At 39.6% G+C, this 23,314-nt stretch overlaps 1 protein-coding gene across 1 annotated transcript; it reads right to left on the bottom strand.

Annotated features, from left to right (window-relative positions):
- Positions 1–1,563: 1,563 nt before the first annotated feature.
- LOC139740388 (folylpolyglutamate synthase, mitochondrial-like) lies at positions 1,564–22,015 on the bottom strand. Its single transcript, XM_071650982.1, has 12 exons — positions 21,509–22,015; positions 20,933–21,064; positions 17,038–17,156; positions 15,496–15,688; positions 14,424–14,485; positions 13,090–13,192; positions 10,634–10,711; positions 9,590–9,752; positions 8,497–8,631; positions 4,702–4,928; positions 2,930–2,999; positions 1,564–2,278 (listed from the first exon to the last, which is right to left on the bottom strand). Exons 1-12 carry the CDS (start codon positions 21,905–21,907, stop codon positions 1,773–1,775), a joined length of 2,187 nt encoding a protein of 728 aa, XP_071507083.1. The 5' UTR covers positions 21,908–22,015; the 3' UTR covers positions 1,564–1,772.
- Positions 22,016–23,314: the final 1,299 nt, after the last annotated feature.

Raw genomic sequence — 23,314 nt, 5'->3', positions numbered from 1 at the left:
AATGTCGGTGGTTCCAAAAAGCTCATTTTAACGGGATTCCCCTGTATCAGACATACATATGCATGAGGTAGTAGTCCTCTCTTGTGAAGCACCACAGATGACTGTAATCAACTCTCTGCCCCATTAATGAGAAGACACGTCAGAATACATGACCTTTGACTCCGGGTTTACAGTGCTGCCCTCAGATGAAGGCTGGTAGCGACCATTAAAATCTTATCTATCTACTTTTTGCTGCATTTATACACAAGACATACATTTTTTAAACATCAATTTGGCCCACCTCTGTCAAACCTTTAACAAAATTGAAGAAAAACAAAACAAAAACAAAGAAAACTACATCCTGACTGTAAGTGAATGAATACTTGCAAATTAATTAATGTTTGGGGTTTTTTTACCAAAAACTTTGATAATCACTTTGCCAAAAAACTTTGCTGCTGCACTCTTATTTGAAATTCACTAAACATCATACACATAAATGTATCTAATTTTGCAACATGATTTTTGGTTGGTGGGACATAAAATGCACCGTGACATACTACTCTCATTGTGCAAACAGTCGGTACAACTGTAAACTTAAGGCACATAACGCAATTAGATATTCATGCATAAGGTCGAAAATCCCTCCTTATGCTTATTTTACATTACTTTGGTTATGATTAATGCCACATACAGACTGTACTAACTAGAAAGACATACTAGAGTATACACCACACTCCAATGAAATATCTGTAAGATTGACAGGCAAAAACTTTCGGAATTTGGTCAGTCTACATAAACAAAACAAAACAAAGTCCTTCACAAACCCTATACAAGTAAACCTGAGGTGTATGACTAAATACACTATATGCAATGGGCTACATTTCCTTTTTTAAACAGGGCTAAGCACATAAAAAGCTAGACACACACTCTATGAGCCTCTTTTAACATGAACCAAAGTAAATTGAAATTCCTGCATGAAATAAACTCCCACAAACCACGCATTTAATCTGCCACGGTTGGAATGACAACAGCCTATATCACTGCCTATGTCACTGAACAGTAAGGAAACTACAAACATAACGTGGTATACGCTGTCTACAAGAGTGCAGCCAAATCTGCTGACGTCAAAAGATTTGAATTGAAAAAACAAACAAACAAAATTGGGTTGAAATCTTGTACTGCACATGCCAATATTTTGCAAATCAGCAGGGGCCTACTAAGAATTATTCCACATGTGGTTATATTCACAGTCTAGAGAAAGCACATTGGCAAAATCAAGAAATGTATTGTACGTCACTGTCATTGTGAACACTAACTTCTAAAGGTAAGAATGAACGCTGGGATTTCATTCCTGTGAGATGATTGTCACAGAACAGACTGCATGTCTACGGCACAACTTACTCAACGTCATGAGCTCACGTTGGACACACATGACAAGATTTTGTTGGGGAAGGTAAAGTTAGCACAACCATCGCAACATTTTTCCTGGTTGATGGGTTGAAAATTGCACTACTGCCTGCGAGGCGGCATTTCACATCAGTTGAAATCAGAAGAAATTAATGGAAGAAATTGATAGCACGCAAGTCATCAGATGTTAATTCATTCATATCGCTTTCATTTTGTTTACTAGCATTTGGGTATAATGTTCAAAGGTTTTGGAGGGGGTTGAATGATTTTTTTTTTTAAATCTTTCTTTGTCCTACCAACACTAACTCTTGTACCCCACACATGGTAAGGCAGTGTCCTTAACTACATTCAGCTCTGTGTAACTTAGTAATGCCAGTAATGCAGTGTTAGTCAGAAGAGTTCTGTGATACTAAGTTGGGATCTAGTATACGGATCACCCCTCCTACTAAATGGATGCTTCCAGTCACCAGGACCTGGATGTGATTGGCTGCTATGGCATGGCTGGATGGGGTGGGGTCATGGTTGCTAGGGGAGCTCAAGACTGGGTCCCTGCCGCAGGCCGCCCACTGCAGTGCATCCAGAATGGAGGGCAGCTTCACCACCTTGGTTTGGTGCACCTCCTTGGAGGCGGAGTCAGAGTCCAAGGAATAGATGCCCTCTGCTGATTGGCTGTTTGTGCTACTGGGATGGTCCATTATTACACGGGAGGGGTTATCACTGACAGTGTGAAGATTGTGATGATCAGAATCGCCGGCAGCTGTCGGGGTAGAGGACACTGTTCCGGGGGACGAAGACTTGCTCTGAAGTTGTTGGAGGAGCGTCTGGAAAGCCACAAGGTTCTGATTACACCGCTTCATTTGTCTCTCCGTAGTGGTGGTGAAATTTGTTGTGTCTGCTCCAGAGGAAAGAAAGAGCAACATAATCTAGAGGTGTCACCATGTAGATTGTACTCCTTTATGTCAAAAGAGTCTCAGAGGCCCTGTGGAGGAATTTGTATAACTTTGGCATATGCATTATCTTGAAGCCAACTAACGACATTGCTACACAATGTTGCTATTCTAGCAAGAACTGCTATCATACATGTTCTGTAACAGAATACCCTGGTATGCTGCCTTGTGTCCTAATCAGAGTCAGCTAGGGAGCTGACTGATCCTGAGCCATACCGTTTTCACTCTCTCTCTCTCTCTCTCTCTACTAGAGATTCCACATTACAAACAATGGTCTTCGGTTTTTGTTTGGGGCCAACCAAACATTTACTGCAAAGTAAACGATTATGAAAATACTCTCTCTTTATTTTTGCACTCATTTATTGAAGGTATAGGCTTAAACTAAATTTCATGTATCCTTATCCTCCAATATCAACCTTTGACATTTCTGAAATTCAAATGTACAAATGGACAAGTTATAAAGCTGGCAATTCTGTGTCCCTTGTACTGCAGTGCAAATTGGATGAATTGCCCTAGTTCATCTTTTTCAAACTAAGAAATCTTCTTTGGTCTTCCAGTTTCTGTTTTTGACAGAAAAGGAAGATATTTCTACTTACCAGCTACACTGTCATGGCTGTAAAGACTTATTATATTTGGACAGAACGCAGCTCCACTGAAGTTGCAGGTCTGAAATAAGACATTTGAAATGGCAGAGTGTGGTATCAATCCCATGCATTAATCCCTCTTGAAGTTATACAGAAATTATTTGCAATAGTGTTCATAAACATTTGATATTTGCATGACATACCACAAGATGATCTGAGACAGAGACCTGGAATTAAGACTTTCATCCAGTACTGGTTAACATAAGAAAGAAATGTAGGGAGTACACAAAGAACTACAACTGTGCTGTACATGCTTGTGGTTTTGAAATGGAGCAAATCTAATAAAATAGAGTTCAGTACTCTCAAGATGATCAAAGTTGAAGAACTATTTCCAAATATCCTTCACTGATCTAAGATAACCATTAGCTCTTCCTTTTGTACTGTGATCTTTGCATGATTCCATTTCATTTGTAAGAATTTTTACATGTTCCTCTAAAATCACATTTCCACTGAATCACAATGTCACCACAGTTCCAGAAAAAGAAAAAGAACATCCTTTTTATCAAATATTCTCCAAATATCTGCATACAATATGTGATGCGGCAAGCCTGTGTCTGACAACTATCCACTAAGGCTCTTCTGTGAGATATATGTTTGCTTTACAGGATCAAGTATCACTGCAAAGGTGGGTAAGAAATTTATTTAATGGATGACTCCCACATAGCTCTGTGTCGTCACCAGAGTTCAAACCAACTTTTAGCAGTCATGGCGATGTGGATTTTGATTCATCCAGGTAGTTGAATAAATTGTTCAAACAGGTCAACTGGATATACTGGTAAAAGTTATAGACAAAATTATTTCATGAATAATCCAATCATTTTGTTTTTATTTCATTATTATCATTTTTCGTTTTTTTTTCTTCTTTTTGCTTTGACTGACAAACAGGTAATCACCATTGTTGGGTGAAGGGGTGATTGGTTTGCCTCTTTAGTAGACACCCTGGAAATTTCGAAGCAAAAGGAAGTACAGTTGAACCTCTCTATCCAGACAAGTCGGGACCGGGGCTCATCCAGATAAGGGATTTGGCCGGATACGGGAGACTCAATGCTTTATACATGTACATATACATACACATGTACTGATGTAGCTCATTGTAGTACCACATGTAGTAATATGTATACTGCAACATTTTCATTGTTACATTTGGGGATGTTTGGGGATGTTAAAATGTCTGAAGGTAAGCAATTTGGAAGGAAATTTGATGTAATGTATGTTAATCATGTTGGAAGTAATATGTAATTCATGTGTGTTTGTGTAGGAGTTCTCAAGGAGTTGGGAATCCCCCTTTCCTCCTGTAATTATTTAAAAAAAATCACTGCGAGATTGCGTCCGTATAATAGAGAGATCCGGATAAAGGGAGGCCGGATAAGAGAGGTTCAACTGTAGCTATCTTCAATAAGGAACCCAAGGCGGTTTGAACAAGAGGCCTGGGAAACCATTTGTGTGTGTGTGTGGAAAATCATTCCCTGTATGGAGGAGGGGTTAGAGACACAACTTATCACAACATCTTCGAATTCCTGGACATTTTGTCAATTGAGGCACTATCCATCACACCTGTTTGTCGGTACTATAGAAGCAACTGAGACAGGTTATGAAACTGTTCTCTCCTAAAGTCCAACCGACCAAATTAATCAAGTTATCCAACTTATTAACAGTCATCATATTTATATGTCCATTCAATCTCAGCTCGGGAGAAGTTGTTGCAACTGTTTTCGATATCTTACCACCACTTTCGGGAGCAGACTGTACTCATCCCGGTCCCCCGTGGAGTTGAAGATGAGTATCCTAGCAACGGGCCCCTTGATGTTCTCAGCCTCGGCTTCAGCCTTCTCGTGGAACCAGCGGCAACAGGCCGCGATGCTGCGCGGTGTGTGAGCTCCATCGAGGTAGTATGTGATCTTCTCCCGACGGACGACCTGGTTTCGGCCGGGCCAGTAGCATTTCTTAAGGCCTATTAAAGACATGAATGAGGTCCGTCTCTGACATAAGTAATTCAATTGAGTCTATGAACACCCTCAGAGTATGAGAGTACAAACACATAAATACAAAATAAGAATAAGTTGCAATATGAAGCATATAATGTATAACATATTTAAAAGTAGAGTCCCTCGTGTTGTCTCATAGTTTTCCCACAAGGGGTGCAAAGAGCGACAGCCTGAAGTTGTACAGTACCATTCAGACATATATGTTGCTGGTCTTTGAGCAAAATGGAACTTCATGATATAACCAAATTTCACTTACAGGTGTATCTTCTGAATGGGCACACCTAGGTACAGCTGTACCACTGTAAAATTTTTGCATACATGTAGAACTTGGTCTACAAACAATCATGATTGCTTGGTGTATACAAAAGTTTTATTTCATTTACTTTGCAATTCTTCCCAAGTGAAGAAAAATCAAAATAACATAATATATAACACAAATGAGTACTCTTACTGAGCATAAATACATTATACAGCATAACCAATGACTAATCTTCGAACTGTCTCCACTGAACTAATAAAACTGTAATTGTTATGTAACAGATTTATGTTCACTGGAAAAATTCTTAGCATTTTGAAATACAGTGCATATAAAAACTAGAAATGTCGCTACAGCGACTGGTGTATGCCTCTGCAATAATGCATGGTTCTCCTAATAGGTCTATAGTACAATGTCTTGACAATATGTGATGACAGTTTCACACAATTGGCAAAATATTAAAATGACAGGTTTGCCACAAATGTGCTGAATGTTCACTTTCCTAGAACTAGGTTCAATTGGATGAATGATTAAAACGTCAGAGTGCAGGTATTTGGGGGAACTGATGATTTTTACTTGACTTTTGACCCTTTTATAAGTTTATGCATTGAGTAATTTTCAAGGTATTGAGAAAAAGTATAATTTCAGTATCAAATGGTAAAATAGTATTATCTAAACCTGGCCTTTGACCTTTGACCTCACAGTTCCAAAGAGAATCACTGTTAGGTAGAACATGCATAAATATGTATTGTTTCATGATAATACCTTGAGTTACTTTTGAGATATGGAGGAAGAAGTGCAATTTAGCACTTTCATTTGACCTTTGACCTTTGACCTTTTGGCAAGAAACTTCCCACAGAATATATATTGGGTTATACATGCATACATCAAGTTATAAAAAAAAATCCTTCAGGCATTGCATAAATATAAGTAAAGTAGTGATATTTTGAGGAGTTGACCTTGACCTTTGACCCATGACCCCCAACTTCCCTAGATAATCACTGCCCATCGGTACATGCATATATACTAAGTTCCATGAAGATACCTTGAACCATTTGCGAGATATGGAGAAAAACATGAAATTTCAACCTTTTTTTTCACAAAATAACCGGTGACCTTTGACCTTTGACCCCGTGACCCTAAAATCCAAACAAAGTATTATCCCCCCAGGATATATCCTCATACCAAGTTTGATGCAAAACCACCTCACGGTTCTGGAGATATCGACAAAAACACAAGGCAATCGCCAAATTGTGTCTCGTCCATTCGCGTATAAGGAATTAATATTTTTCATAACTCCCAGAAGTTAATTGACCTGCTTATGACCTTTGACCTTGTGGTGACCTTCAACACCCTAAGGGACATTTACCATCCAAGTTTGGTCACAAACGGACAAAGGGATCAAAAGTAATGAGCCATAATCGAAACGCGCCATAAAAACTTAACATTGGGCCCTAGAAATTTGTTGACCCCTTTCTGTGACCTTTGACCATGTGATGACCTTGAACTCCCCAAGGGACATCTACCATCCAAGTTTGGTCACAAATGGACATAGGGATCAAAAGTTATGAGCCACAATCAAAACGCGCCCTAAAAACATAACATTGGGCCCTAAAAGTTTGTTGACCCCTGTCTGTGACATTTGACCTTGTGACGACCTTCACCCCCCCCCCCCAAGGGACATCTTCCATCCAAGTTTGGTCACAAACGGACAAAGGGATCAAAAGTTATGAGCCATAAACGAAATGCGCCCTAAAAACTTAACATTGGGCCCTAAAAGTTCGTTGACCCCTGTCTGTAACCTTTGACCTTGTGGTTACCTTCAACTTCCCAAGAGACATCTACCATCACCCAAGTTTGATTGCCATTGTAGCAACATGTGCTGAGTTACGTGTGATAAGAGAGTCTTGCAAGTAAACTTTAACGTATGACCTCAAATGACCTTTGACCTTATCATGTGACCTCTTACGGCACCATAACATGAAGGTACCCCCAGTGCATCCATCACCCAACTTTGATTGCCATTGTAGCAACATGTGTCGAGTTACATGTGATAAGAGAGTCTTGCAAGTAAACTTTAACGTATGACCTCAAATGACCTTTGACCTTATCCTGTGACCTCCAACGGCACCATAACATGAAGGTACCCCCAGTGCATCTATGACCCAAGTTAGGTTGTAATCCAAGCAACTTGTGTGAAGTTATTTGTCAAAAGAGAGTCTTGCAGGTAAACTTTAACATAGAAAAGAGAGTCTTGCACATACTCTTTAATATATGACCTCAAATGACTTTTGACATCATCACATGACCTCTGACGACACCATAACATGAAGATACCCCTAGTGCTTCTATCACCCAAGTGTGGCTGCCATTGCTGTAACAGTTGCCAAGTTATGCATCATAAGAGAGTCTTGCAGGTAAACTTTAACATTTGTGACGGACGACGGACGACGGACGGACGACGGACGGACGGCGGACGGACGCCATTTGGATCCCTTAGTCTCGCCTTCACCTCCGGTGGGCGAGACAAAAACGGGACGGACGGACGGACGGACGTACAGACGTACAGACGGAAGGACGGTCGGACGGACGACCCGAAAACATAATGCCTCTGGCCACTTCGTTGGCGGAGGCATAAAAAAAGGGTAATCCAGCTTTGGAGGGCTACTACTTAATAATTATCAGCTATGGAACGCTATGGAGATCATAAAGTGTTAGAAGAAACCGTAAACACAGGCACAGGCTGGCCTAATTATTTGGCCACTTTCATTGACAGATCTCATACATTCAACGAGACATTTATTGTTCCTTCATGTGACACTTAAAACTTGGAAAAAGTGCAAATTTGTCACTGTTGTCATTAAAGTTCATGTGCCCAGTCATGCATGACACTGTCAGCATAATTCGGTACCAATGGAAAGACAAAGAGTTCTTCTTTCCCTACAACCGACATTGTGCTCTCCATAGCTGGCAATTATGAAACAGTAGCCCTCAAAAGTTGGATTACCTTTTTTTTTTCTTTTTTCTTTTTATACACACTGTATTGTAGGTCATTGATCAATAAACAGAATAATAAGTGCACACTTCAATATCAACTGAAAAGTGTTCACCTACAGTATCCTGAACTTTTGAACACCAGACACAGCTGAATCAAAACACAATGATAAAACCAACTGCAATACAACATGAAACATCAAAATGCAATGCATCACATGACAACATGAATATTCATGTAAGTCATTACTACCATGACAACCGTACCATATAGTCCTTCCCACCTTGTATAAACTCTTCTGGGAGAGCAAAGGGTGTTGCCTCCAGAACGTCTCCTCCTGACAGAACCTCTTCGCTGACTTGCGTCGTCTCCGTCACTTTACGATGTTTGCTAGCTGGCCCCTCCTCTTCCTCCTCACCTGTTGTTATTAAACGGCAAATTTTAACAAATTCAATTCACATGACTTAACTCTATGCCGGGCAATTGCGTTGGGGGGGGGGGGTGGACTTTTTGCTATAAATCATTATCATAAAGCTCCAAAAAGACATACCTATGGCATACATATTCTTTCTAGTCTTCCTAGCAAACATAAGTGAAAAAAAAAAGTTGTACCATCGAGCATAATTTCATTAGTATTTCATTGGCTTTTTCTAATTTGTTATGTACACTGTATTTCTTTATTTTTTGACTTCTTGTTTTTCACTGTCTTTTGATGAAATTTGTTGGCAACACTGTTCCGAGCATTAAAGTATGTTATCAATTGACTTTAATCGATAAATGCAAAAAACAATAATCATGCTTTTATGAAATATGACAAAAGGCACAATTTGTGTTGAAATTGTACAGGAACTCACATTTTTTAGCAATATTTGGTCTGACATGCATGTACGTATCAATGCATAACTTCGTAACCTTGTGTCCAGGAGTTGCAAATTTGGGGTCAAAAGATGCGGGACACTCAAAAGAAAAAGTCCTGTAATGTTGCGGAGACAGCTTTTTGCAATGGCAACATATAGCGCAGAATGTCTCTAGGAGGGGCTCCCAGGCACCTCTGCCTAGTTAGCTTTAAGCTGAAAATGGTCTGCTCCTGAGCAATAAGCCTTGCATGCACCTTCCAGGAACATTAATTCCTCAGTTGCTCCACCATGACTTTACAACGACAAGAGTGTGTGCAGTTCATTACCTTTATGTCAGCAATGAGGTATTTAACTGGGAGTGTAGCATTTATTACAGAGCACCATATTCAATAAAATGGAAATATCAAGAAGTATGAAGTTTTGATTCGTCCATGACTGTGGTATGCAGAGATACTCAGCATGAAATGACCAATGGCACTGTGCCCAGACAGACAACTGCAGAAAAGAAAGTCCACTCACCTTCAAAGGAGAATTTTCCTGGATGTTTCTCGGTGACCCACGTCTTGGCTAGGTGGAGGGCCAGCGTGGCGTTGAGGTACTGATGCATACCAGCAAGTCCCAGGGTCAGGTCGTGGCCGTGGAAGTCGTACGAGGCGAGGTGGGGCACAACGTGAAGGGATGCCTGCAGATGACCGAAATCAAGCAAGAAAATGATTTCCCGTTTCCTCAGTTGTGACAAATACGGCAAGATTCTACACAGGCTGTTGATCCTCACCAGAATCTTCCCCAAATCATGTCAAGTTAGTCAATCTGTCATATGCTATAATTGCATCATGTTTGATTAGATTTGATAAGATAAAAGTCCCTGATTGACAACAAAATCAAAGAATGCCAAATTTGGACCCCAGCCCTGGCCAGATCTACGAAATAACTAGGCCGGCAAATCATCATATCATGACTTGAATATCAATGCCCAATAACATCCAATACTTAGGACGTAATCACTTGAAAAGCATGAAAATAAAATGTAAAGAAATTCTCATGTCTTAGTATAGTCGTACATACATGGAGATATATCACGGTTAATATGAATACCCTAGGTCAGTTTGATCTATGTATGCGTGAACAGATGCAAAGACAACTTTGGAACACATGACTTCAATTGGCAGAACAAACAAACTTACAAACAAAACATGAAACATCCTGTTGGGTTCGCATCAGTTACAACATAAATTTTTTGTCATAGGGTGTGATTACCACCACAGACTCTCGTGGGATTCAAAGAAATCCTTCTTCATGCGGTTCAAACATGGTGCATCATTAATCGCTTTGATCACAATGCAAGTCCACATATTCATTAATTGGCTTAACCAATTAAAGATTAGTCCTGAGTATACTCAGGCAGGTGTCTATGCAATATCAGTTCATCTTCAATGAGACCGACATTTTTCTACTTTGGAAGTCCTAAATTACGGCAGTACAGCTTAATAACAAAATTTTGCAATGTACACTGCAAATGATATCAGTAGAATTGCAGCAATTTAAATAAGAATCATCACTAACTTCTTTCTCCTTGGCTCTGTCTTGTATCACTTGGATTGAGTTTTCAGGCTGAGGAACAGTAAAAGCTGGTCTTCCCGTCTGTGACATATACAAACACATCGATGACAAAACAGAGTCAAAAGGGCACATTTACTCTAATTCATACAGCATCTTTTCATTTGAAAGGTCATAAATAAGGCAATAGAGTTGACAGGATATTCAATGTATGTATCTCACACAATGAATATCATCTATTATAAAATGGGTTCAAGAATGTAGCCAATTGGAAGCGCTGAAATGAGTCACGTGTGCGTGGATTAATTTCTCACTAACATGCAAGGCCTGACATCACAATGTTTACACTAGCAGTGCGCACTCAATCAGTTGTTACAAGTGCGTCTCGCGCTACTATACGCGCTGTCAATTCTGTAAACAACTTCTAGTTCGGGCTGCCGGCCGGCCTTTCTTGTGTGCATAACATGTGTGGCGTACGTACACTCCTATACGTACAGTACTCATATGTGCAGGATTTCCGAGTGCGACGTGCGTAAATGTTTGGGACGAACATCTCCGGACATCGATTCTTGAGCTGACTGGTATTGACCCACAAAGGTAGGTCCTACGTGAAAAATGCTGTTAGTTTTCGACCCATTTTATAAAACAAATGATGCACAGGATTATTTTGTGGCGTTAGTGGAGATGCAGCTCACTCTCGGGTATTTACAATGTAGTGCAACATGCACTCGGATTCGCCTCGTGCATGTTTCACAATTGTAAATACCCTCGAGTGCGCTACATCTCCACTAACGCACTCTATCCTGTGCATCATTTGTATAACATCCGTTTTGTTTCTCACGATTCCCTCTTTGGAGGCAGCAGACCTCCCTTTGAAGTACCATTCAACCTCCAACAAAGTGATATGCACAATTTGTTGAAGTATGCCTCAGAATAGCATGTACAAAAACTCGCACTGCACTCTCCTTCCTGTTGGAAAACACAGTTTACACCAGGAATAATCCCATTTTGTCTCCCACCTTTTTTGTGTGTGTGCTGAGCATCCGCCAGTTATTATGGACTACAACAAATACAAATTTAATCAAGCACAGCAGACTTTCAATCAAATAATTACCAAGGGGAAAAAAATGATTTGAAGAACTCATCCCCTCTTTGTCAACATTATGCCATCAAAGGCTAATTTAATACACAGGACATAAGTAAAAAAAAAATACTTGTGCAAAGGTTAATATTTGATCATTTGAGAATCAAATTGTTCAAGGTGATAAGAATGACATGTAAAGATATAACTGAATGATCACGATAGGCTGAGGCATTATTAAGACTTGAGGGAGGGTAGTCGAAGTACAGTTGATGTCAAGGCATGAGCATATAATGAAACACAAAAACAAAATCTACAATTGCTTTGGTCACTGAATCAAAACACAATCCATTATTTTTTTCCACACAGTGTGTCCATAGCAAAGTTTATTTATACAATGAAGTGTTTGTATTTTACATATATGATATATACGATAATATCCTTCCCCCCACCCCCTACACACAGCACTTTCAGCTGCAATAGCACTGTTATATAAATCAATGTACAATCAACTCTGTAGGGTTGGACCTACTACTCATCGACCGCCTAATGTTTATTTGCTTGATAAGATTATTTAACACTGAAATTCACGTTAAAAATTTCACCTACGTGATTGAGAAAATCCAGCTCTATCAAATGCCGTTGTTCCCTTTTCAATTCAAAGTTTCAGTGCAAAAATATCGCCGACGAACTTGCGTGGCCTCGTTTCAGCTCCCGGCGGTAAATCGCGTTATTAGGATCGACCGCTGTTTTTGTGTTGACAATGCACGCAAACCGAGTTGTATTGAACACCATGTTGTACGAAGCTTTTTAGAAGCCTTTTAGAAACTTCCATAGACATTACATTGTGCTGTCATTACGATTTGGTGAAAATATTCATTTGAAATTTTGTCCTTGATCAAAACCATTAATGAACAGTGAATTATTGCGTTCTCCCACACCATCCTCATCTACATTCAAAGCCAATCCATCTTTATGTGCTTTGCGCGCAGAGAAGTGCATACTGAGTGTTCAGTGCGCGAATTATACTCGGTCGGTTTAAAAGAAGGTGGCCGATATGTAGTAGGGCTACCATACAAGTTGGTTGTGCACGCTTTGAATAATCGTCTAAGGCGATGAAAATGCAAAGACAAAATTCACATTCACAGCCTTATGTGTGTATTGCTCTGTGCACGCATAGGTTCATTATCACTAAGACGATGCGATTTCCTCAGTAGCATTAAGATCAACTTTCGCATAGTTGACTGGAGGTTCAAATCTTCAGGAAGTCAATATTCAGTAAGTAATGTACAAGCCAAATTGCATACAATGTATGGAAATGAATTGGGCGCGGCACAAAGCTACCGGTATCTGCCACCACCTACCAGGAGGCCAGACTCACCTTAATGATGCCTGCCTTGTGCCAGGCTATCTTGTCCACCGTTGAGCCCAGAACACCGATATGGTCCACGCCCAGAGATGAAATGCCAACTACAACAGGTTTTCTACATACCCAGAGATAGAAAGAGTAGGGTGGTGATTTGGCTCAGTCGGAAATGCAGCTGCCGCTCAATCCAAATTAAACAGGTTCACTTCCAGAATCTGGCTGAGCAATGTTGTGTGTAATCATCCCCGTCCCCTCTAGTAGGAGGCAAAACACTCTATCCCTCCAACAGGACATTAAAATGGAGGTCCTGTGTGTGAGTTACCCCGACTCAAGTATGCAAAAGGTCCCACTTCATTAATTCATTGCAAAGACCAGGATGCTTACCCGATGAAGTGGTCCACCTACCTACACTGTACCCACACAAGACAAACTAACTAATGATGCTGACCCCTAGTATTCGCCCCAGGTGACTGGCAATAGTCAGCAAATGGTATCAACCAGGCACATTGTGCCATATGAGAAGAGGAAGATTGATGTAGAGCTCAATTTGGCCTTACAACATTCTGCCTCAAGTATTTATGCCATTTATTATCATATGTGTGTACATGTAGCTCTAGTACGGATGCCCTTTGTGCGAACTTCAACATACATGTCTTTGCTATCTTCCCTCCAACCCTAACTACAAACATGTCTTTGCTACCACCCCCCCCCCCCCCCCAATCTTCATATCAAGATAAAGAATCCAACCCTCTGGGCCAAGGAGAACTTCAGTGATTACTTTAGTCTCAAACAGAGCAAATGCTTACGATATCTTGAATAACAAGCCTCTGATAAGCATACTGGATACATCATATACCAGCACTTTGCCAACATAGTCTGCACATTAGGACTTGTTGAAAATGAGCAAGTAGCTAAATTTGCTATTAAAAGAAAAACTACAGAATCACAATAACAAACAAGTATCATTCCTTTTTCAAGAAGCAATGTAAGCAATGCCCATCCTTGAAAATGACATACTATATTGTATTTGGGCTATGTGAGAGAATGTTTTGGGGTAATTTTCTACAAAAATCAGTTGACTAAAAAAAAAATTAAATAAAATAAAGCCACCGCATAGTACATGGTATTTGGTACATCACATAAACAGGAGAGCACATTTCATTCAATATCTACTCCTCAGGAGACATGATTGTTTGGACTTTCAGAGATAAGCCACGACCCGACAGCGCATGGTGCAAACACGCCTGTTCTGTGAGCAATCAACGTCCCAGAGAAGGTGACATTCACATCACTTCCTTGGGGAGACGTCGACATAGCGAGACACAATCGGCTCCTCGACCCTCACTGACCTTATAATGTTTGTGCAGTCGTATTCGCCACCAATCCCGACCTCCATGATAGCTACATCCACCTGCAACGATTCCAGCACAATTATAGTCAGTTGGCAACTCAGAACTGTTGATTTTTCAATAAATCTTTATATAGGGCCTACATATACACACAAAAAAAACCACAAATTTATTCTATGCATAAAATTTCACAAGATACCTTAAAACTGGAAGAGGAAATACTATGAAATGCTTAATGTCTCCTTCTCATTCTATTTTGATTTGTTTCCTTATTGCAGGAAGGACTTCATTTTCGTGCTTCCAGTATATAATACAGTAACTGATATTTTACAACATTTTACAACATAAAGTCTATTACCGGCAGGAGACAGATGTACAGTGTAGTAAGATACAAAAATGACAAACAATGACTCATACAAAAATATATAAGTAGACCTAAATTGATCTCGCATTATAAGGGCAAATAGATATTGGAAATAACAGCTATAGCAAGTGCAGATGGCCACCATAATAAGCATAGCTCCTCACTTTTTCTCTCTCTGTTTGCCATTTTTGTTTGTTTTATTGTGCATAATGCTATCTTAAAGAGACAATCAACATAATGCCTCTATTAGCCTTCAGGCCAAATTTACAAAATTGCAAGCAGCTGATAATACTTCTCTATAAAACATGGCTGTGGAAAAAGAAAAAAAAAACAATGAGACAAATCTACGTTTTTAATCTACGTTTCAAACACAACCCTCCTCTCACACCAGCTGTCATATACTATATACGCCAAAATTTCGCGAGGTTTTTATTTTCACGAATTTCACGAGTCCGGCGCTATTCGCGTATTTTAAAACACACAAAAATATAGACTCTGATCTTGATATGAATGTGACATGTACGTTTACATTTCTCCATTCAGTATCATACTCCACGATTGCGATTTTAACCATTCGCGACACTCGCAAAATCGTCGGGAAGTCCCGATTCGCAAAAATTTAGACTCGCTAAATATATGGCGCATACAGTATGAATTCCAAAAGTGGACAAAGAAAAGGGGAAAAACAAGGTGACATGGAGACAGTACCTTTTCCTCCAGAAAGACCTGGAACGCCATGACAGTGAGGAAGCGGAAGTAGGCCGGCATCTTGCCCTGGTACTGGTCCTTGGTGGCGTCCAGCCGGTTGTAGACCTTGAAGAAATACTTGGCAAAGTCCTCCTTGGAGATGGGCTTGCCATTCAGCCGGATCCTCTCTCGCACCTCCACGAGATGGGGGGAGCTGTGACCGTGGCAACGACGGCATTGGTGGGAAGACAATGTCGACACAGATTAAGTCATCGCAATAATCTATCTCCCTTCGGTCACGGCAGAGCAGCTCGTATCACTGCGAATCTTTGTCATGACATACAATGAGAATTGCGCATACACTACGCCACAAACTCTTGAATAGACTTGTGTATACTGTAAAACTAGAAATGTTCGCATGCATTTTAATTGTAAGAATTTCGCGAGCCAAGATTCGTGAAATCAAAATGCACAAGAAAGTTCTTGTCTACACCATGTGCATCGAATGCCATTGGCAATGTCTCAAAAATGCCATGCCGCGAAAAAGGCTATCGGCTCTGATTCGCAAAAATTTCATGCCTCAAAACTATTTTGCTTTACAGTAGGTGTTACAGATGTCTGCCTCATTCAAACAGATGACAGTAGCCCCAGAAATGAGACTGTCATGAAAAGGCAATCACAAATCTTAAGTTTTATCATCACAGACGAAGAGAGTACGAAATTCTACTACAAACGGTCCCCACGAATTGCTGTGATAACAGTCAAACATAGTTGTTTGTCAAGAGTGCATGGTAAAGATACAAGTATTGGCAAACACACCTCCGACAGCCGGCTAAAGTTCAAAAAATGTCTGGTTGATAAGGAGCAGATTACATCACATTCTAAACAGTCAATACAACTACCAACGTAAAATACATACCACCAAAAAAAAAACTAAAAAAGAATCCTCTATTTCCAGCCTCTGAGTCAAATGACCCTTTAGAAAAACATAGCTATGAAATGTGACATTGCAAATTCTACAAACTTGCTGAACAAAGGTCACACTGTAGTGCACCTCCATCTTGTTTTTTCTTTTAAATCTAAAATATCCACTGTGACTAAATACAACAAATTCAAATGTAACAGATTTTCTCTTTAACTAACTGGTACTTCTTTTTTTTTCAACAAAGCTAAGGACAATATATTTCAAGACAAAATATACAATGAATTTCAATTGGTAACAGATTTGTCTACTCATTTGCTCATTTTCGTTCAAAGCTTAAAGATGCATTGTTTCAAGACTACATATTGTAATGACTTAGACTGCAGACAGATTTTCCCTTTACCTGACTCGTACTGCACATATCTTATTTTTAACCTAAAAGATACTTCGTTTCAAGATTACAAATACAATGAATTCAACTCTACACAGATTTTTCCCTTTATCTTGGTGACACTTCCGATAATTTCATCCAGAGCACAAAGACATTTCGCTTCAAGAGTTGCAAGACTTCACTCTAATTGCTATTTCTGAGCCGCATCTTGGTGATTGTGACAGACATGCAACAAGGGTCTTCTTCTTACCTATAGAATCCTGTCTTGAAGCCACTTGACCGCAGAATGCTCTCTGTGAAGGCACAGACAGATCCTTTCCCCTTGGTCCCGGCCACATGGATCACCGACAGGTCATCCAGCCTGTCGAGCTGTGAAGGACATTAAAATCTTGGCCGTCAAACTCTAGTGTCACCACATCTGACAAACTGAATTCGCATTTGGCTTCTGACTGTGATAAAACTGCCTTATCTCAATTCCGATTGTATGTACTGATCAAACAGGTTGAAAAGAATAGCATGCCTGACCGAATATTACTTTGGACGTGTCCTTTAATGTCATCAGCATGTCATTTCACATCTTGGTATCTACCGGTATTTGTGCCTTCTATCATAATCATTGCATCACTATTTTAAACAGTCATTCACTATGTAGAGTTTGCAATACAAGCAAGGAAACATTGATGTACTCACTCACTCAGCCACTCATTTTCCCATTTTCAAACAAAGACAAAATAAGAACGTTATGGAACTTCAAAGTTCCCAAAGTTTCCACAAAATAGTAATATCTGTTGCAACCACACAGACAAATTGGTGGGGGGGGGGGGGGGGGTGGGTGGTATGTTTTGCCTAAGACCCTCCCCAGTAGTTTGTACATACACACATACACACACACACACACACACACACACACACACACACACACACACACACACAAACACACAAACTATTAAAACCACATTTTTGAATGACTTGGCAAGTTAATGTCTTCCCACTTAGAAGTCATCATTGCCTAGTTATCACAAGGTTAAACGTACAATAACTTGAGGCAAAGGATAAGTCCTACTCTCATTTCACGATTTCCTGTCATAAAGGATCTTCAGTGAATAATTTGTTCATTATTCAGTGAGGGACATGAGAGGGGATGGCATCATCACCTCTAATTTGAATGAAGGGTTGCAACTTCCACTTATGTCACCTTTTTTCTTACTTTTTTCTCTTCTTTTTTTTTTTTGGGGGGGGGGGGGAGGTCCTATTTGAAATACCACAACTTTACCATATCTGTGCCGATTTTGATGACACTCTTCACGTTCTGTTCATCTTATTTTATCCCATCTATTTATCAAGTGGTGGTTCTTTTTTTTTTTGGGGGGGGGGGGTTGGGGGGGGTAAAAACATCTGACTGTTTACTGGTAAAAGACAACAACTTTCCCATTTCAATGCCAATTTTTATGACACTCATCTCGTTCTGTTCCTCTCATTTCACCCAATCTATCTATCAAAGCAAACACAAAGATCAAGTGGCAGAGCATTTAAAATCATAGTCCTGTTCTAAGTAAATCATTCCCTGTTTGGGTCACAAAAAGATACAAAGGTGATCTATATTTTATTATTTTAAATCATGTTGCTGTTCCATGTACATTTCTCTCTGCATGTATTACAAAAGATACAACTCAGGTGATCTGTGGTCCACATTTAATTGAGTCTATAGAATATTGGAACAGTCCTGTGGGGTCTGCAAATGGTAACCCATGACAGGAACTAGCACAGAGTCATCACAAGGTTACAGAATCAGACAAAGTCCTTGCGGTGCTGTTGCTTTATCTGAAGGAAGACCTCATATCTGAGTCTCCATTTCCTAAATCCTAAGACAGTGAGAGTCACTGATTAGAGTAAGCATACAAAAGTATTACATGTGTCTGGTGACTACAATTCTTGAATGATCAAGGACACAGCACTATTCTTATTTGTACTTCTTGCAGTTATACAAAGATAAGAGGGTGATGCCATTAGACGGAAAATGATTACAAATCAAAAGCTGCACTGATCACGTGGTCTGACAATGACAAAAGCCTACAGTATTTTGTACTTCTTGCGGAAACTACGTTGTAGGAGAGATTGCACGAGGAAGAAAATCATAAAATACAGGCTTCGATAATTGCTCAATCAACCAATGATAAAAGACTGTGTCAATGCGTGAGAATAATACTGTGCCAAGCAGAGCCTATGACATGGAACTGCAGCTTTGCCAGACCTGAACACATATTTCAAATGCTCACTCTACCATAATACGATTACCGGTAAAATTCATAAATCCATTCTGTATACCACAAGGTAAGTCATTACTGAGAACACATCTGCATTGTCGAATGCTGTCGGGCAGCAACAATATGTGAATCATGCCAACCAGCAAAAACTAATCATGACAGCCCTCATCAGTCTTTAGAAGTTTACCTACTTTACATCATAATAATCTGCTATGCATCCCATCTCATGCAATATTTTCTCTTGTCAAGATACTGTTAGTTGATATCAGAATTAAAAATGTATATTTGGTATTTCGGTCATATCCTGATCCATTCTATGCAATGATTCATTCTTCTTGCCGATACAAGTATTTTGTATTATATTTTATGACTTGTATTGCTCACAAATTTTTAGCAATAAAATTTGTCACTTGTATACTTTGTATTATATATCCTTTATATTGTGCATTGCCTTTTGTTGGATGGAAATAACATAATATTGCATTGAATCAAAAAAAAAAAAAATACAAGTGGACAGTATACTTCATTTACACTACAATTTTGCAAATTGAGCATTTCTGGAAATGAAAACTTTTTGCTTTCTTCCAGTGGTATTTGAATATAATGTGAAATAGCATCATCTGGGGGGTGTTTCATCAACATTTGTCAGCACTGACAATCACCATAGTAACAGTCAGTGACCAGAGCATCTCATCAAATCAAAACCAAGGATTTTGCTGAAATTGTCAGCGCTGACAAATGTCGATGAAACACCCCCCTAAAGTAAGTACTTGTTATATTTTGTGGTGCTTTATTTTGCAAATTTCGCGAGTTGACTCAGTTATGAGTCTCTTGTTTAGCTTATTTGTAAGCACAATGAATCTACAAATGTTTGGGTTAAAAAATCTGTTAGCATAAACTTGTTGAGATGAATACAAGATTCACAGCTGTCAAGGTACAGGAGGTCAATATTTTGTCACTTTCCTGTAATCTTATGATAGAAAACGCTCTCCAATGTCAAGATCTGGAGGGAATTCTGTCTCATAAACAGGGTTTGCATTTCTAACAAGAATGCTACATGATACCAACCGAAAAATTTACGGTCCCACAATGGTGCTGAGAACTGTTTCACAACGGTTTAGAAAAGAAAAAAAAGTGCTAATACTGAAAAGTCAATAGCAAACGGTATAAAACCTTCCCACACAACATTCAAAGAAACTGCTGGCTGGAAGGAATGAAATAACAATGTCTGTATGCTACTTCACAAAGGCAAGTGTTCATCGATGCGTGAATGCAACACCCCTGCCTCAGTCTGACAACACCACAAAAAAGAAGAAAAAAAAAAAAGGGCAATCCTTGCCTGATCCATTCTACCATGACCTAGTCTACACACCCCACTCCTGATACGTCCTTGTACCTGCCACTGCTTACCGAGGACGTTTATAGCGTTTACCGTCTGGTCTACTGACACCTCGGCTGAATGTAAGGTACACAATTTCTGGTTAAAGGTCATTGAGATTATTTAAGATGCAAAATGTGCATGGCTATCAACCCAATAAGTGAATACTGGAGCCGGTTACATCATTCCCATCCTTATCAGACAGACCAGGCTCCGCACACATGCTTTGGAGTCTACAGATGATTTCAGCAGAAAAACGGACAAAAAAAGTCCACAGAATTTCATATGTCAGCCTACACCGATTTAACAAAGAATAAAACATTAAAGAAACTATGATGGATGTTCTAGATGACCCTATGCAGTATCATCGCAGAAGACCTAGTTCTTATATCACGAAAACAGATGTTAAAAACCATTTGAGTCTTCCAAACGTCCTTGAAAGTAAGACGTGATCTCTCCCTTTAAAGCATTCAAACCAAGAACAAGTGAATAGATGCACTCACCGATATTCCAACTCGGCTGGCATAGTCGATGACATCGGGGATGTTCTTGTAGGCACCTCGGTCCCTGTTCTTCTTGATCTCATCAATGGTCTTGGCATTTGACTGCAGTGTGTTAAGTCTCCTCACAGCTTCCTGTAGACGTTTTTAAAAATTTACATTTACCTATCAAAATGGACATATATACTACATGGACAAACCAATGATATGCCATGTCAACACTGATATTGAGAAAACAACAAGAAAAGTGCAGTGGCATGTTGGTTGATGAATCTCTAATCATTCAAATATGCTGGCAAGCTATCTTCTGTTTTTTTTTTCTTCTTTCAAATGTTTCCTTATGTTCAATATGTCATACACAATGTTTGTATAAAATTATATACACATGTACTTATATCTCAATATGTGTGTATTCTTTATGTATATATGTATGTATTATTACCACTAGAATATGGTATCTTATTATGCACAAATACCTGTGTATACTATAAGTGTAAAGACGGATGTTACCTACAAAAAGAAAAAAAATAACACAGTACCGACATACATGTAAATGATGTTTTGACACATCATGCCTACCTGATAAACTTCTTCCGTCGAGCCAACGACTGGCTCATCAGAGGTGCACTTTTCTGCGTCTGCATCCCGCTCTGGCTTCTTCGGAGACGCGCTGGCAACGTGAGCCGCACTGCTCCCCAGCGACGCAATGTGCATCAAGTCCCTCATTGCTGCCTCGGCTGCGAGATGCTTCCCCGACAGTGGCAGTCCTTTGGCCAAGGAGAGGAATCGGGGCTTGACAAGGTGATCCTGTGCTTTAGTGAGGCTGCAGATTTGGTGAGCAAACACAGTCCCAACTGATCTCAAGACAGGCTGTGGCACAGTATTATGAGAAAAGGTGGTTCGGCATCTGCCAAGAGATGGCGCCAGCACTGATTGGAATGTATAGATGTGACGGAAGCGACGGCTCAACCCTATCATGGCTGCGCCACAGCGCCCTCAACAGCCAAGAGTCTGTACAGCCAACTGCAGCCCCTCTTTTTTAATGCTTCCTGGCAGGCAGGATAAACATTTGTCTCCCTGCGTCCTCCAAGCTGTAGTCAAGATCAGATTTTAATACGGGTACAGTTATCTTAGAAAATAGCAGCAGAGAAAGCAGAAGCAATGTAGCTTTAAAGGTCCCTTCAGTTTCTGTCACAGGATGTGATGGCAGCCAGATACACGTCTTGCGGTGTACACAAGCAAAATTTGACCCCAGGGCACCATCACCAGAAAGGAAAAGCCAAGACCAGCACAGATTTCTCTAAGTATGTAACAATGTTAGATTTGTTAGCATTTTTTTTCACACCATCTCCAACTTTTAAAGGGGAATGAAACCCAAATACACCCGTTAATTGAGTGGCTGCAGCAATGTAAGCAGAATACATCAGCCAAGTTTGAGGGAGATTGGACAATCCATTGAAAGTTATGAATTTTTAAAAGTTATGGTGCTACCATTGCTGCATGAGAAGACTACAACATCCTGTTATATCACGTATGGACAACAATAAAAGAGAAAATATAAAGAGAATTCCACGAAATTTAATTTCTTATGAAAAGAACATTCATTCCCTCAACTTGTTACTGATATGTGTTAAGGGTAAACTATTCCCCAGGTCTCCTGAAAGAGATACATTGTATATCAATTACCAGGGAATAATTTTCCAACTCAAATTTAATTAGCAATTTAAGCTGGTGAACAATGCTTCAAATGATAACCTGTACACTTCTATGGAAGAAAACTGCTACACAAAAGATAATTTGTGTAGCAGTGGTGTAAAAATGCATAGCACATTGCGATGCGATACCAGGAAAATTATTCCCTGAATTACCTTCCCATTATGCTAGAAAAGTGAAAATATGTTGAATTTTCTTTATATTGTTGTCCAGACATGATGCCATAAGATGTTGTAGTGTTGTTTTCAAATGATGGTAACACTTAAAGCTTTTTTAAAATTGATTACTTTTGAACGGACTGTCTACCTTTTCTCAAACTTCATTGCAGTGTATTCTACTGTACTTATTCTATTCTATTGCTGGCTGCATCCCCTCAATCAACATACAACATGTATAAAAATTGGGTTTCACTCTCCTTTAAAGGAAACCTCTAGATGATTTTGAGACTTGTACAACTATAAATGAGTTATACTTGGTAAAGAGTTCCAGAACTGAGAGTGATTTGGATGAGGAATAAGAATGTTTTCAAAATTTAGAACAAATTGCAATGAACAAGAATGATGACATGCAGCCTCACCACCACTGAAAAGAGTAATATGCCATCCAATCTTTTCACTTCTATGTGCACACAATATAAACCCTGTTATTCTTGTGTATTTTCATATCAACAGG

This window comes from Diadema antillarum, unplaced genomic scaffold (assembly GCF_040938485.1).
Source record: "Diadema antillarum isolate AM-2024a unplaced genomic scaffold, OU_Dant_1.0 seq00000850_RagTag, whole genome shotgun sequence".
Classification (NCBI taxonomy): Eukaryota; Metazoa; Echinodermata; class Echinoidea; order Diadematoida; family Diadematidae; genus Diadema; species Diadema antillarum.
Note: the sequence above shows the minus strand (reverse complement) of the source record. Positions and strands in the feature narration are given on the sequence as shown.